Source organism: Hylaeus anthracinus, unplaced genomic scaffold (assembly GCF_026225885.1).
Source record: "Hylaeus anthracinus isolate JK02 unplaced genomic scaffold, UHH_iyHylAnth1.0_haploid 11985, whole genome shotgun sequence".
Lineage (NCBI taxonomy): Eukaryota > Metazoa > Arthropoda > Insecta > Hymenoptera > Colletidae > Hylaeus > Hylaeus anthracinus.
The window spans coordinates 1,583,819-1,599,189 of record NW_026534333.1 but is presented as its reverse complement, the minus strand read 5'-3'; the positions used below and the strand labels follow the sequence as shown (position 1 = coordinate 1,599,189).

Sequence of the window (15,371 nt, the reverse complement as noted above, 5' to 3'; positions counted from 1 at the left end):
TTTTAATTTGCTTGGAATCGTCGTGGGTTTCCGGTGGTAGACGCCTGGCGTCGAGACTTGGTCAGCCAGAGACTTTGTCTTCAGGCTTGTGAACCCCGTTTTGTTTCCGTTATTGCAGCGAGCCATCTTACTTCAGACGCCGATCATTACTTCTTCTAGTAATTTCAGTGGTATCATATCGTGAAAGAACATAAGGTTTTGGTGATAGAGACAGCGTTGTTTTACGTGCATTCAGGTAAGTTTGTAAACATCGGTTTTTTTTTTCTAAATTCTATAAGATCACGTACGCTCGAGGGAAAGTGAATTGTTTGGAAATATTTTCGTTTTAATGGATGTGTAACAGCCACGATCCGCGACGAGTGTTCTCGACACATTAATGATGTATTAACGGTACTTGATCAACGGTGATATTACTCATTCGTATCTTCAATTTATCAGTTATCGTTTATTACGAGAATTTTCTTAATGTATGCCTATATAATAACTCGTAATATCTGCGTCGTATGGCTAGTCGCTTACTAAGCATTTTTCCATAATCAATGATACGACGCAATTGATCGTATTCCGCGGTTTTTATCGCCACCAATAGGTTATTTGAAATGCTTTATCTTCAACATTGAATAATCTTACTCGCACTTCGTCGTAATGATAGTCTTAAAGAGATTCCGTGAGTAATTGCAACACTATTGTCTAAAAAGTTGTTTTTAGGAAGTGGTGCATACTTTTTCTTTAGCAAAATCGCCTCGTATTTCCTTTCTTTATTTACGAATAAATTGTGTGCTGTATTTATATATATATATATATTCCATTTTTTATTCGCTCGTAAACGCTTGCGTAGCAAACAAAAAAGGCGGCGATAAGCAATCGCACGACCGCCATTTTATGAAACGGGTGTCCAATAAAAGTTTGTCGCTAGAGTACGAAACATATTGTATTTTCTGAATCAAGTTTCTTTCGCCTCGTAGAATGTAAATGTCGTTACTCACAAATAATGAGCAGAACTTTCATTGAAAAACATGGTATCGATAGCTTTTAACCTTTAAAGGAGCGCATGTTAGACTTCGCGAAAGGAAACAATAGGAAACGATGCTTAACAACGTGTCGACGTGGATTACATTCGGATTCGAGCAACACCGTGAATAAAGCGACTAAAAGTTCATTTTACACGACTTGCATTCAGAAATAATTAATTTCGGACCCTTCAAAGGTTAATGCTACGATAATCAACGTTAACAAAGTATATAAACAATATATGTTTGTTGTTTTTACGATATTGTGGTGTCGAATTGATAATATAAGAAGGCGTTCGTTTTTTGATAATTTCACAGAAAAAACATTATCTGTTTTTCGAGTATTAACAGCTTCAGTTACTTTGTTTTTGATTTTTCAAATAGAGCCAATATCTTTGTAATTTCTAGGTTAAGTACTTTTGTCTTTTATGAATTTTAGTCTACAGAGTCGCTATTATTGTTCAAAATTATCAACAAACGAAAATTTTCTTTTGACAAAGTACATCGAAACTCGAAAATTTCGTTTAATGTAAATTAATGTATATGTTTGCTTCTATTAATTTTTCGCCTGTGACATTAGACGAGTTCGGTACATTGAATATAATTTCATGGTTTCCTATGTTATATTCTGAACCTGCAGATGGTGGAAAAGATGAGCAGAAATGGACAAAATTTTACTTATATTCATTATATATCTTTTCTACTATTTGTAGCATTATGTTTTTTGTTTTGAACAAGCAATATTGATGCAAGACCGAACACGACTAATGTTCACACTCATCTCATTCTCGCGTAAACACGTTTTTGGCTGAGTAAGCATGGAGACAAATACTTTAGCATATTCTATAATGATTCATATATCATCCATGCGCTAAGTATCTAAACTTTTTTTTTAAATGATATTGATAACAAGTGTTTGTCGTTACCCACAAGTGCATGAGATGTGCTTAACATAATGTTAATAGAACTTTTGCATCAAATTGTACTGTATACTTCTTTTCTTTTCAAGCTTTGAAAAATAATAGAATTTAGAAAAACATTTGACAAGCTGCTTCAGCTTTGTTTACGTATATTCATAAAATGTAGATCATTATGAACATTCTATAGTATTGTTTGAGTATTGTTGATGCATAAAATATAACGCTTACTTTCATTATTCTCACATGTATGCAATTAACATTAACAGGGGAACATAATGAACTGTCATACATTGATTTTAATGAAATTGCACAAATGTTAATTGATCCAACAGTACAATGAACTTTTCCACTTCAAGAAAGAAACTACCATGCGTATATAACAGAGTTTCACACATTGTTGCATCAATGAACATTTCTATAGTCTCATTAAGATCAATGTCTAAGTCATAATGCTCCCTTATAAGTAGTTCCAAGTTGCATATGTATTGTCTACATACAAACATTTTTTAATATACAGCATGTTAGTTTTTCTTTTCTTATTGTAAACATTGCAGTCAAGTTAAATTTATGTTCATTTGTTGTAAATCGATCCCATATTGTAGTTATCAAACATCCCATAAATTTTCTAGCGTGTTGTAGCTATTCAATTATATTGTGTGATGATTAATATAGGATGTATGGTGAAGCACAACATGTGCCTTTTGTATACATTCTTGTCTTAGTTTGTTACGAACAGCACTTCTGTATTGCACTTGTGACTTGTTCTGATCAATTTATTATTATCAGTATAAATTGTATCTTGCTCGCAAAGTCTTCTTCCTTTGCTCGATACATCAGTTTTTTCTCAATTGAAGTTACTTAGAAAACAAAATAATAATAATAATAATAGCGCTATTGTCAATTTCATAAATGAGTTGCATTGCAATTCTCAGCCAGAATATTCGAAAATTAACGTAACAGTTTTCTTATGTTGTCATGTGACTAAAAATGGCAGGTTCTTAAGGAAGCCTGTTATGTATGGTGTTTTTATATTTTCCTTTAAGAATGAGCACCCGAGTATTCGTTGGTGGATTAACATACCGGGTGAGAGAGCGCGACCTTGAGAAGTTCTTCCGGAAATATGGTAGAATCAAGGAGGTCGCTATGAAGAATGGATTTGCCTTTGTGGTAAGTCTAATGTGGTTCAATTGTTTTTTTTACAGTATGGTAGGGACAAGGGTCTATGTCGGTGGGCTTCCATACGGCACCAGGGAAAGAGACCTTGAGAGATTTTTCAGAGGCTACGGTCGATTCCGTGATGTCCTCATCAAGAATGGTTACGGCTTTGTTGTAAGTACCTGTATCAAATTCTAAATATGTACCCAACACTTTGCCACACTCAATTTGGTCCTATGTTATTTACAAATCTCTCAATAACGCTGTAACATTCTTGATTTAAAAAATCGTTAAAATATCAAAGAAAGATTGAAGTACTCGAAAATGTTTTAACTTACAATGAAAAAATATTAGTTATATTTTACCGTTCGATCATGGACCAAAGCGTGTAGAGTGTAAAGTGTTTCATTTTGAATATAACTCGAACTCGTGAGTTGATCTGACCTACCTTGAGCCCTGAACACATTGGTACTGTGGCTGCTTAATGGAGATGTGTGCTGGTTTCCATCGATTAATCTACAAAATATTTGTAAGTTATGTATAATCAAGGGGAATTTTGTTACTCATAACCAACACCTAATCTTCCATTGCTTCCTAGGTAAATCACCGATTACAAACAGTTCCAGAACAGTATCGTGTACAAATATGTTTTCAATGTTTAATTTCTGTCACGAATATGTGAAATACGTCCATTAAATTATATTGAAAATCTTTCTGGTGGTGCTGAATCAAAATTATTTATGTTATTAATGAAATTACTTCTTTTAAATAGACCGTCGCAGCAATGTTATATTGATATATGCATTGTACAAGAATTGGCGAAATACTGCGTTACCGATTGTACAAATGTACCTATATTTATTGATAAGACATATTTAATAATACGAGTGATACAAAATCCCGCTGCATGCCGAAGCTGGAATTGATCGACATCTGTTGTAATTTTGATTTGTAACGAATGTGTTCTGTTCGCAGGAATTTGACGACTATAGGGACGCAGACGACGCCGTGTACGAGCTTAATGGGAAGGAGCTGCTAGGAGAAAGGTAATGCGTACTATTTTATTGATACATACGTTTCATACATACAGAAAAAAAAAAGCGTATATTAGGAGAATGGTGTAGGTAGCATGTTTTGCATGATTAGTTTCTTTTCACAATTCATCTGATTTGTGGATCATTGATCCACTTTTAAAATCTTTTATAATATTATTGGTACCAGACATAAAATGGTACCACTCAAAGTTGTAGTTTCTAATTGCACATTTCTTTTAGGATATTTGATACAATGTAATTATTGGCGATCGCAAGATTTAATTTTCATGTGTACAAAATATATTTATTATAGTTGTGTTTTAAACATACGTATATTGAAAAATGCAACATTAGCATACATAACTATTACCAGAGATGGGGAGAATTTGATTCGAATAATAACTACTAAAAATTCTGTGTGGTTACTTATTCGTTGGAAGCGTAATACAATTATATAATTCTAATTGTAACTTTTATGCAGCAAATAATTAATCAAAAGTTCATCTTTTATTCATCATTCGAAATTTAGTATTCGGTTGCGAATCCTTCCGATCTCTGATTAATACTAATAGTTTCAGCTTGAAGTTAGCAAGTATTTATTAAATTTGATATCTCTTGAAAAAATTTCTTGACACAAGAGTTATTCAATTTTATTAATGTTGCACAGAACAAGTAGGATTGTTCATGAGAAGCAATAGCATTGACAATATGTTAGTATTTTTATTTAAACACCCTTTGTGTATTATTGAGTGAAGTGCTTTCGTTCTAGACGTTCCCGAGATATTTGAATTTGGAATTAAAGGCATCGTAGATTTTTTTGTCCTTTGAAAAAAAAAACAAAGCAGAAAAAAATTAATAATTCAATAATATCCGTACTTATATATAATTTACTAATTACTATCATTTGTATTCATGTAACAATATATGTAAATAACGATATTTGCTCTTTCAAAATTTTATTTCTATTATCTGTGTTCAAAGAGTAAAGTCCGCGCATAGTAACCAAAGTCGTTCTAGAGCTCTCTTTGAATATTTTCATCTTGTACCAGTAATATTATCTGCTGTTGCTTCTATATTAATTTGAACCGCCAATTGTGTAAAAAAAACTTTTGGTTTCTATTGCCTTTAAGTCAACGCTTTCGATAAACGGCGTCTGTCCTCCAAATTATCGATTGGATTTGTTCTGGAATAAAAGTGCATTCTACTTAAATAGCCGATGTGACTTGCCGCCATTTTGAACTACTTCCATCAATTCCCCGATCATAAACTGACTATATATTGATACTTTATATATATAACGAATGACTCAGCATTTTATGATATAAGTAATGTATATTGCTTCTTACAAAAAAAAAAAAAAAGTATGTAACAAGAAAACGAAAGAAAAAAAAAAATATACAAAACAAGACGGTAGTCGATGCGTTTTCATAATTCTCTGGCGATCCTGTGAACAATTTGTCTGGTTCTTAAGCGTTGGATGAAAAATAACAACGCGGAAAGATATAAGCGAATCGAGTATGCGGATCCCAGTCGATTATGAGAAAGCCTGTACAACGGTTAAGTGTGTACACTTAGATTGGTGAATATAAGTCGCGCGTTAAGTGGACAGCAACTAGAAAATTAGAGAGAGAAAGGATATGAAGACAAGCGTGAGAGAGGGGACAGCGCCTCTGTGGCTGGACTGATGATATTTGAACGGATTTCGAGAGGAGGCTGAGGATATGGAAAGAAAATGGATGGAAGGAAGGAAGGAAGCACCTTTAGAGTAAGAATTAGTCGAGGACTTAGGCGGGGTTTTGTTGGGTGTGTTTCAGAGTGGCGGTGGAGATAGCACGGGGTGTTTCAGGGAGGCGAGGCGACCGTGGCTACGGACGCTCACGCTCCTGGAGAGACAAGTAAGCATATCCAATGTGTCTTGTTACAGAATTACTGTAGAGAGGGCCCGGGGGACACCTAGGGGTAGTGACCAGTGGCGCTATGGTGACTCCCGTGGTGGTTATGGGGACTCGAGGCGATCTGCGTAAGACACGCTATCCTTTTTTTTATTTTATCAGAGCGATCATTATCCCCTACTACCCTGATGGCAGCCAACTCGAGACATGCAAAATCTTCAAGTTTCCAGAAGCTTCTCGACGGAGACGGGCAAAATTCTAGACTACAAATTACGAATAACTGTTAAATCTTTCTTCAGCGACAGTTTGAAACATCGAGTACGTTGCAGAATTTCAAAAGGAACAAAATGTAAATCGTCACTTTTCTATTATATCTTACTTTGATTATTTTTATCGTGGAATATTTAGGCATGTACTGATAAGTACAAAATCTCTATACATTTCTTATTCATATGTATGTGATTTTCTTAATGTGACGTCTAAGATTATATTCAGTTATTCTAAGTAGATCAAATAATGTCTACTCGAGTGAATTATTGATTTTTAAATTAGACCATACACGATACGAAGGTTATATGTCTATAAGTACCTTGCAATTATATAATCGTTTCCCCCCTGCATTTTGTTCCAGTAATTCTTTCTTTTGTATGTGAAGTTATATTTGTTCCTTCTGAAGTTATTTAAATAATCGATGTTTCAAATTATTGTTAAAGGTCATCCGAAACGTTGAAGCGTTTAACCTTGCTTATACCGCTAATTGTTTCTCTTTTCTTTAATCAGATTTTGCCCGTCCCTGCTTTTCGATGGTTCAAGAGATACTTCCATGATTTGCTAATTTTCCTTTCTTGTGTGCATTGTTAATGTGACTTTGTATGAGAATGTAAGAAAATGATTTTGCATGTCGCCTGGTGCAGGGAAGAACGTAACCTTGGATATGATGAGCTCTAGAATAGAGAGCGCGTGATACAAAGCTTTGCCTTTTTCGCAACAACGAAAAAGTTCGTCTAGGCACACGCCGATTTCTAATTAGTTCGAATTGGTTGTCTTGGATTTGACTGCTCTCCCGAGTATGTCGAACTAATGGAATCCAGAATCGCTAGTTGAGAAATCTGAACCGTTTATAAGCATAATGCCTAGTGATATAACCCTCCCAGACATTATGTTGATATTACTGGTAGACGAGAGAGGTGGAACGAATGTAATTGGCGACTAATAGATGTGTGGTATTGTGTTTGTTACAGCCGAGACGATATGCGGCACGACAGGTACGCTATTGCTGCATTTTGAGTAGATTTGATTCGATTGGAACAGGTGATTGATTGTGTGCCTGAGCAATGAGTGCAGATCTGTAGTTATTTGCTGAAGGTTTAACCAACGATCCGTTATTTCTGTTCACATGACATCCCTTTTTGCAGAGATAGTGTGAACAGAAACACGAGGACCGCATCTAGCTACAAGCAATCATTGCCCAGGTACATACATCCAATGTTACGCTCTAACGATACATCTTTTTTCATTTATTAAATTTAACTTTTCAAATATATTCAATTTAAAGAAAAATAAGAAATATTATTAAGTACATTTTGCGTTTCCATTTTAGAGTTTTACTATTTTATTACGTAAAGTCAGGTCCAAGACAAACCTGCAATAGAAACTATTCAGTGTAATAATACCGATATGTTTTTCATTTTGTAGATATGGACCACCCACACGCACCGAGTATCGGCTCACCGTGGAAAATCTCTCGAGTCGCGTCAGCTGGCAGGTAAGCAATATCTGTACCCTTTTGTTTTGTGTTTTTTTTTTTTTTTACGTTTGACGAATAGCTTTTTTCTATGTGAGTTTGATTGCTACTCGAGGCTTCAATACAAAAACAAAAAAAGTTTGCATTCCCGAGTCGAACCAAACTTACACGCGGCATTTTAGTATTACAAATGTTTCTTATTCGATTTTTCTTTTCCTCATTTTAAGTTCGTTTACTCATCTAAACTCTTTCTCTCTCTTCTATTCCGAGGCCGAGATATATATTCTTCTGTTTTGAGTAATGAAAAGAAAGATGTACATTTTGATCAAGTAAGTCTATGGCAATTCGAAGTACCAAATTTTTTGTCCTGAACAAATAAAACATACCTACACACATACACACACACACGTGTCCGGTCTCGATGCACGAGACGAAAATGTGAACATCGTTAAATGAGTAAGAAAGATTAGAAAGGTGCTGCAAAAACGTGGATGGAAAGATACATGTGCAATCCCCGAGATAAGAGTAGAACCAGGCATGAATCTCGAAAACGCAAAAACGTTCAGCCTTGAACGCCAAAGCTCGTAATTCGGATGGAAATCGGAGCGTGCTGCTTGTGGAAGAAGAGGCGCGAGAACCGAAGAGACAACAAACAACGGATCGAACGGAGAAGAAGACAAATAGATGAGATTTACGAAATGGCAATCTTGGGAAAGATGTGGGAAATAACCAGGACGCACTCCAATCTTTCGCAAACCTCTGCTCGAAAGATATGATATACACGCACGTATATAATATGTAAATCCATGCCAACGAATTGAAAGTAGGCGGGCAGAAATAGCTCTGCTCCGCACGCAATACGTGGACCAAGTCTTACTTGATCAATATACATTATAAATATAATATATACATATACGAATCGTCTATCGGTGTACTTTTCGAACGATTGGTTGTCCTTTTGATGTAAAACGAATTTTCTCTCACTCAGTCGATTTCTCGATTACTTGGACGTGTTCCTTTTTCAATTTTATTATTTCATTTACGTTCGGCCAACAGTTGAGAAAAACAATAAAATTGATGTTCTTTCCGAAGAGCCATGTCCTCTTCGCCGAGGAGGGGCGACCGGTAGGGCCAATAGACTGATGATGTGCGATGATAAAGATGACGATGCACGCGATGGGCCCGCCTTGAGGTCAAGTGGCACCAAGTTGGTTTCTGAGGTGTCCCGGGTGAGAGAGATAGCCGCGTGGCACTGGGTACACCTACCACCTACCGCCTACTACTACTTGCGCAGTGATACGTGGTGAAACCCAGTGACAATCCCAGTGACGCATAGGTTCTTACGTATCTGCGATCCTCTTCATCAATGATTGCCGTGGAGAGAGAAAACGTCTGCCACTACGAATCATCAAACGACTCTGACCTGTTTCTTTGGATGCTCTACAACCGTCACTCTGTGTTCCATCACTGCCACCAATTCTCTGCTATATTCCTCAGTCTCGATTACTCACCAAAAAAAAACATATCTTATCACGACTCTTTAACTCTGCCTCCTTTATCCTTCAATTAATTAGTGACCACCGTCTTCACCATGTAACTCTCTTACTATCACATTTATTACACCACGACTGTTACTGCTACTGGTACGCCACCAACCTAGCCATCTAGTAAGTCAGGCAGCGGCCACCCATGAGGGCATACACGGGCCGAAACCCGAACCATCCGCGACTACGCCACACAGATCCGTTCGACCCGACCAAGCGCCGATTGTGTCTGGCCTTTCTCTCTGTCCGTAAGCAAGGTGGTGCCTGGGCCCAAGGTAAATGCGTCACCTTAACCGAGTGTACTCTTTAGATATATACATTATATCTATTATATATCTCTATACACTTACACACTTGTATAACTTGTTTCTCATTTACTGTTATATATATATATATATATATATCGTCATATATATTTGTTATATAACTGTGCACCGTAGTTCAGGTGGTTTTCACATATATATAGATCTCTCTCTCTCTCTCTCTTTCTCTCTATTTCTATATCTCTCTCTCTATAATATATACATATATATATTGAAATCATTCCGACGAGCTTGAAGAACCGTGCACACACGCAAATAAAACCAGTACCAGATGCAGGATACCAGTTCTTAACAATTACTTGTAACATATATATATATATTATATAGTGCTCGAAATTAGGCATCCACGTTCGTTTGAAAATTATCTTTGTATCACTCATGTATCTTCAGTCATCCGTTGGAATTCGATTTCTTTGCTATAGTGATTTCGCACTCGTAGCACGCGTTTTGTATTTTCGCAAACGAAAACGAACCTTTGTTGTTCAAGGAAGTAATCAACTTTTCTTTATGCAAGGCAATTTCATTGTATCATATTCAGTTTCTCTTCTTTTGGATGCGTGAGGAACAGAGTTGGGCATTAGTCGACTTATTCTTTTCAAGTAATTCATCGCACCATTAAATATATACGCTAAGTATATATATTCTAAAAATGGTAAACTGACGATTAATTAAAATGGTACCTTGTGAGGCCTTGGAGCATTCGTTTAACATATTTGGCGAGCAATAAGAGTCCCCTTCGAAGCATTTATTCCTAAAATTTACAGATAAATATAGAGTGTAACATAAAAAAAAAAGTAAGGCTCGAAATTTTGATAAAATATAGAAGCTATGTTAAAAAATTATAGTTATAAAAATAGTTACAAGAACGAATAATAATATTAATGAAAAATGTAAATTGCAAGCAATTTAAATCACTAGACGCTGATTGAGAAATAAAATATATGTTCTTATATTGATGAGGATTCCTTACATATATTACAATTTTTAATTAAAACTTATTTTCATTATAAAATTAGAAGTGTATGGAACAGAACTAAACATAAATTGAACTTGAAACGTTAAAGAATTTGTAAAAACAAGATTTTAATTCGAAACCTCTAAAAACAACTTTTCTGAGTTGTCCTTTTATTGTTGGTAAAAATAATGTTGAATAAATGCTCGAAGACTACACAAGATCGATCATTTTTACTTTTTTATGTTTATTTTGATTGGCGATTAAATTATTGGAGCAGTTTGGTACTTTAAGGGCTGTGAAAGTTGCAGTTTCTCTATGATTTTTTTTAAGTATAAGAAGAAGTAGTTATGGATCAAAATAAAATTGAATAACAATATAGTTTTTTAAATGTAGTTTAATGAGATATTTTTTGTTTCCTTTTTTTGAACAATGTTGTAGTTATTTTTATTCATTTAAGGTAATACGCAATACAGGACAACAAAAGAAGGTCGACTTGAATTGTTATAGCGTTGTCAATTCTTCTAGTTTTCTCACAAACTTTAAACAAAATTTAAGACTTGTATATTTAACAAAAAAAAAAAAAAAAAAAAAATTATCTATTTGAAATTACCAGACTGCCTCCTCAATTGTTAATCGCTCACGACGATTGAAAATTTAATCAATAGCACGCCATTTCTTAATCTTTAAAAATCATGGAGTACTATTCATTTCGTAACATACTCTCTGTTTGGTTCTAAAATGAAAAATTGAAATTCAACCGTTTTATATCATACAATTGTGATAAATGTTGAAATTCGCTTTATTTTCGAAAACAAAATAAATATATATACAGCATACATGCATATTAAAGCAACACAAATTACGATTTTTAGAAGGAAAAAATGAATTATACTGGAAAGAAATAACGTTAAATAACAATTTATGTAATTACTCCGAGAGCAAAATTTGGGAATGTCTGGAATCAATCATTAGATAGATCTAATCTTTGGTTAATTAAATTCATTTTGAGCAGTTCACAACCATCATTGATAAATTAACAATAAGATTTTTAGCGGTGTTATCGAATCGATCCATTATTACTTTAATCGTTGTGAGCGATTAAAAATTAATTTAATCGCTACAAGTAATTAACAATTGTGCATTTCAATCGATTAAATCTTGCCCAACACTGGTGAGAGGGGGATACCAAATGGAAGGTAACCAAGCGTTTTGCAGTCAATTCATTGGAAGTGTCATGGTGTATCAACACATGATTCTAATTGCTTTTTGTTTCTTCGAGCGCGTTTGCACGAGTTTTTTGAGAAAACCGGTGTCATGGATGATACGAAGAGACCTTAAGCTGAAAGAGAGAATATCTACTGGTATACAAGCACGCACCTAACACGAGAGAGTCCACAAGATAAGCCGTACCTGGTTCCCACAAATACAAGAACACAAGTTTCGTCCAAGAGAACAAATGCAACGGATGCCAAAGAGAGAGACAAGACAGATGGATACCAAAGATTTTCATGAAGACAAGAAGAATAGACCGCTGCGTATCATAGTGGAAAGAGAATATAAAGGATACACGCCTCAAGAGGATCACGATTTTTCCAAAACAGATGAGTTCCCCAACCGCGACAGAGTAGCGAGGAAATATTGTGGCTCACATTTTCACATTAAATGGATTTCTTCTTCTCCGTCTTCTTTTGTCACTAAATGGAGGACCAGTGAAAAATATTTTTGTTTTCTTCTTATATCGGTTAAATAATATCTCTTTAGAAAATTCTGTTCTTTTTTTTTTTTTTTTTCTTTGAAACTATTAGTGCAATGTTAAATATTTATTTTTGTGTCAGCTTTGAAATATAAGTTTTTGCAATAGTAAGCATTTGTAGAGGAACGTTTATTCAGCATTTGTGATACCAATCACCATACATGTATCCGTTTTATTCATGTTAATTTTACGAGCAACTTGTCTTTCTCTCTGCCTTATGCAGTTCCATCTTTTCAACGATCGATATAGTTTCTGATCGATCCACAAAGTTTGCTATTTAATTTATATTTTGAAGAGACTCTAAGAACGACCACAGAAATATCTTTTAATTTCTTTTACCCAAACATTATTTTACCATGATCGTTCAAGCATTTAACGATCTGCTACGGTGACATTATACATTGTGAGCTGCTCTGCAGAAATATTAGTCCAAACCGTCGATTTCTTCGTAGAGGAGTAATCGATTATTTGAATATCCTTAGACAGTTTTCTGCAGGGTGGAGGTTTCTTTTTGTTTAACGACTATACTTGTTTTAAAGATTGAATTGCATAAAAAGAAAGGTTGCATCAATCGCAGATACTAAATTCGAGCACATATTTTCAACCTAATATTCAGCACTGAAGATGTGGACAGAGACAGGACAATTTACTTGGCTTTTTTTCAGTAAGGATAGATTTTCGTATAATTCTTTCGCAAGGAAAAAGGATTTACATAGGACATAGTGGATACAAAAAAGTGCACAGGATACATTTTTAACCTCTGCGTTACTCTTAGTGTAGGAACACAATTTAGTATTATTCATAACGTGAATATAATATATCGTATCTCATGATTAATCATAAAATAAACCTGTTCATGTCATTGCAATGTATTAATTCTTGTTCTTGTGTGATGCTCCAGGATTTGAAGGATTATATGAGACAGGCTGGAGAAGTGACGTACGCAGATGCACACAAGCAACGCAGAAATGAAGGGTAAATTTGCAATTATTTCGAAAAACTCCTAATGTACAACTAGTTTGTTCAATTTATTTAAATAATAATATTTAATGTTCGCAGAGTTGTAGAATTCGCAACATATTCAGACTTGAAGAACGCTATCGACAAATTGGACGACACAGAACTGAACGGACGTAGGATTAGGCTTATCGAAGACAAAAGACGTGGTCGTCGCTCAAGGTCATCCAGTTCGAGGTCGAGATCACGATCACGATCACGATCTCGTCGCCGATCCCGCTCCCGCTCAAGGTATTATCGTCGTTCTCGAACCCGGTCAAGGTACTATCGGGGGCGACAACGTCTCCAATCATCATTTTACTTTTTACATTAATCCATTTATGGAAGTAAAAATTCCAGACCTTGCAAAAAGTATAACTTTCGAACTGTGTTAATGACAATGAATAGTTACGTTTATATAAAAAGCAAGACATAAATGGATTAATTTATAGAGTAGTAACTTCATTACTTGCAATTGTAAAGAGACGGACATTACAAACACTTTTTATTTTTACATAAAATATTCATATACACATTACACTGAATTAAATTGGCTAAGGTTTCTTTTTTCTTTTTGTTTGTATTAATTTGCCGTTAAAATCATCTGACAAGAACATTTTTCTTTTGTACTAGGAGTCGTCGCAGCACTCGTAGCCGTAGCCGCCGCAGCAGCCGCTCCAAATCAAGGGCACATTCAAAATCCAAATCAAAGTCCAAATCCAAATCCCCCGAGCGTAGCCGCTCGCGTTCCAAATCCAAGTAAGTATCCCGATCCTTTAGTATATTTATTTGTTCGTTCTCGATTAATTAGTCCATTATTTCAATGTTTTGGCATTTATTTATTTATTTGCTTTGTTTCTTGCGCAATTTTATCAACTATTGAACACACATATATCCAACACGTTCACCCTTCCCACGTTGTTGGCATTGTGTTTGGGCTCGTTTACACGGCCTCTCAACGCTTATATTCATTTTTGTACACAAACCATCACTCATTCAACCAAAAAAAAAAAAGAAGTTTCAATTGTATTTTTACTTGTATAATTTTCTGTCTCCTTTTCATTTGAACTATAATTTTACAGATCAAGAGACCGCTCAAAGTCGAAATCTAAGTCAAAGTCCAAATCCAGATCTCGTTCTAGGTCCAAGGCCGAGAGGTCAAAGTCCAGGTCGCAGTCCAAATCCAAAGCCAAGTCTCCCTCAAAGTGAGTTTAATCGATATAATTAGCGCAAGACAAGCAAATTCAGAAGTCGTCCCTTTTAATTCAGTTATTCTTACAGAGACAGATCTAGTCGCGAAAGATCAAGAGGTGATAGATCAAGATCCAGATCGGGCAGCAAACATAGCAAAAGCCGTAGCCGCTCACGTTCGCCAATGAACGGGGACAAATCTCCAGAAAATAACAAAATGAAATCTGATTAAGGGAGCGAAGGGGAGCGAATGGAATGAATGAAAGGGATTAATGGGAGTGAAGCTTGAAAAAGTTTCTCTTTTAATTTCCTTCTTTTTCTACATTAAATACATTCAAGAAGCCAATTTCATCATGCCTTGATTTAAGACGTCAATTTTTATGACACTACTTGTAATTAACATAATTATACATCGTTTTATGATAAGTGAAATTCTAAAAATCGCTAAAGAAATATAAAAATTTGAAAAATACATGTAATTTTGACGATCGGCTTAAGAGTAATTAATTTATACATGGGTTATTTACCGAACCAATTGTGGTACGTTGGTTTCACTATAATTTTAATTATATATTGTACACATCCTTCTGAACACGACTCGCATTTAGAAAAATAAGATGTCTTCATACGTACCTTAAACGGATTCTACACGTTTTCGATGTATCTCCGTATATCGAGGATTTCCTGTAATGGCTTTTTGTATATATTCCTAACAATCACACATTACAATGTGGAAAAATATGTGATGTGTATTAAATTTAGTGGTAAGAGGTATCTTATTGTCAATAAAAATTCATGCCAAGCCTATCATACGTCCTTGTTCTTTTTAATAACATCCAAATACAGTTTTTACC

At 35.0% G+C, this 15,371-nt stretch overlaps 1 protein-coding gene across 18 annotated transcripts; it reads left to right on the top strand.

The window, feature by feature from the left end:
- The first annotated feature begins 78 nt into the window (after positions 1–78).
- Positions 79–15,324, top strand: LOC128886990 (serine-arginine protein 55). 18 transcript variants are annotated; one of them, XM_054142352.1, is made up of 12 exons: positions 79–235; positions 3,133–3,259; positions 4,061–4,131; positions 6,044–6,139; positions 7,253–7,276; positions 7,427–7,483; positions 7,707–7,776; positions 13,232–13,305; positions 13,390–13,608; positions 13,960–14,085; positions 14,469–14,531; positions 14,596–15,324. In XM_054142352.1, the coding sequence occupies exons 2-12, from the start codon at positions 3,134–3,136 to the stop codon at positions 14,747–14,749; spliced, it is 1,080 nt and encodes a 359-aa protein (XP_053998327.1). In that variant the 5' UTR covers positions 79–235; position 3,133; the 3' UTR covers positions 14,750–15,324. The 18 variants fall into 18 exon arrangements, with proteins under 18 accessions (XP_053998327.1, XP_053998332.1, XP_053998324.1 ...); XM_054142357.1 differs by having other exon boundaries at positions 80–235; positions 13,390–13,578; XM_054142349.1 differs by having other exon boundaries at positions 80–235; positions 13,390–13,578; positions 14,409–14,531; positions 14,608–15,324.
- The last annotated feature ends 47 nt before the right edge of the window (positions 15,325–15,371 follow it).

What these genes read in the sequence shown, in the direction of transcription:
- LOC128886990 (XM_054142342.1), top strand. Translation starts at nt 3,134, where the DNA reads ATGGTAGGGACAAGGGTCTATGTCGGTGGGCTTCCATACGGCACCAGG. An exon ending in AAGCAACGCAGAAATGAAGG is followed by an intron (nt 13,306 to 13,389) that starts GTAAATTTGCAA and finishes TAATGTTCGCAG; the next exon opens with AGTTGTAGAATTCGCAACAT. An exon ending in AAAGCCAAGTCTCCCTCAAA is followed by an intron (nt 14,532 to 14,595) that starts GTGAGTTTAATC and finishes CTTTTAATTCAG; the next exon opens with TTATTCTTACAGAGACAGAT.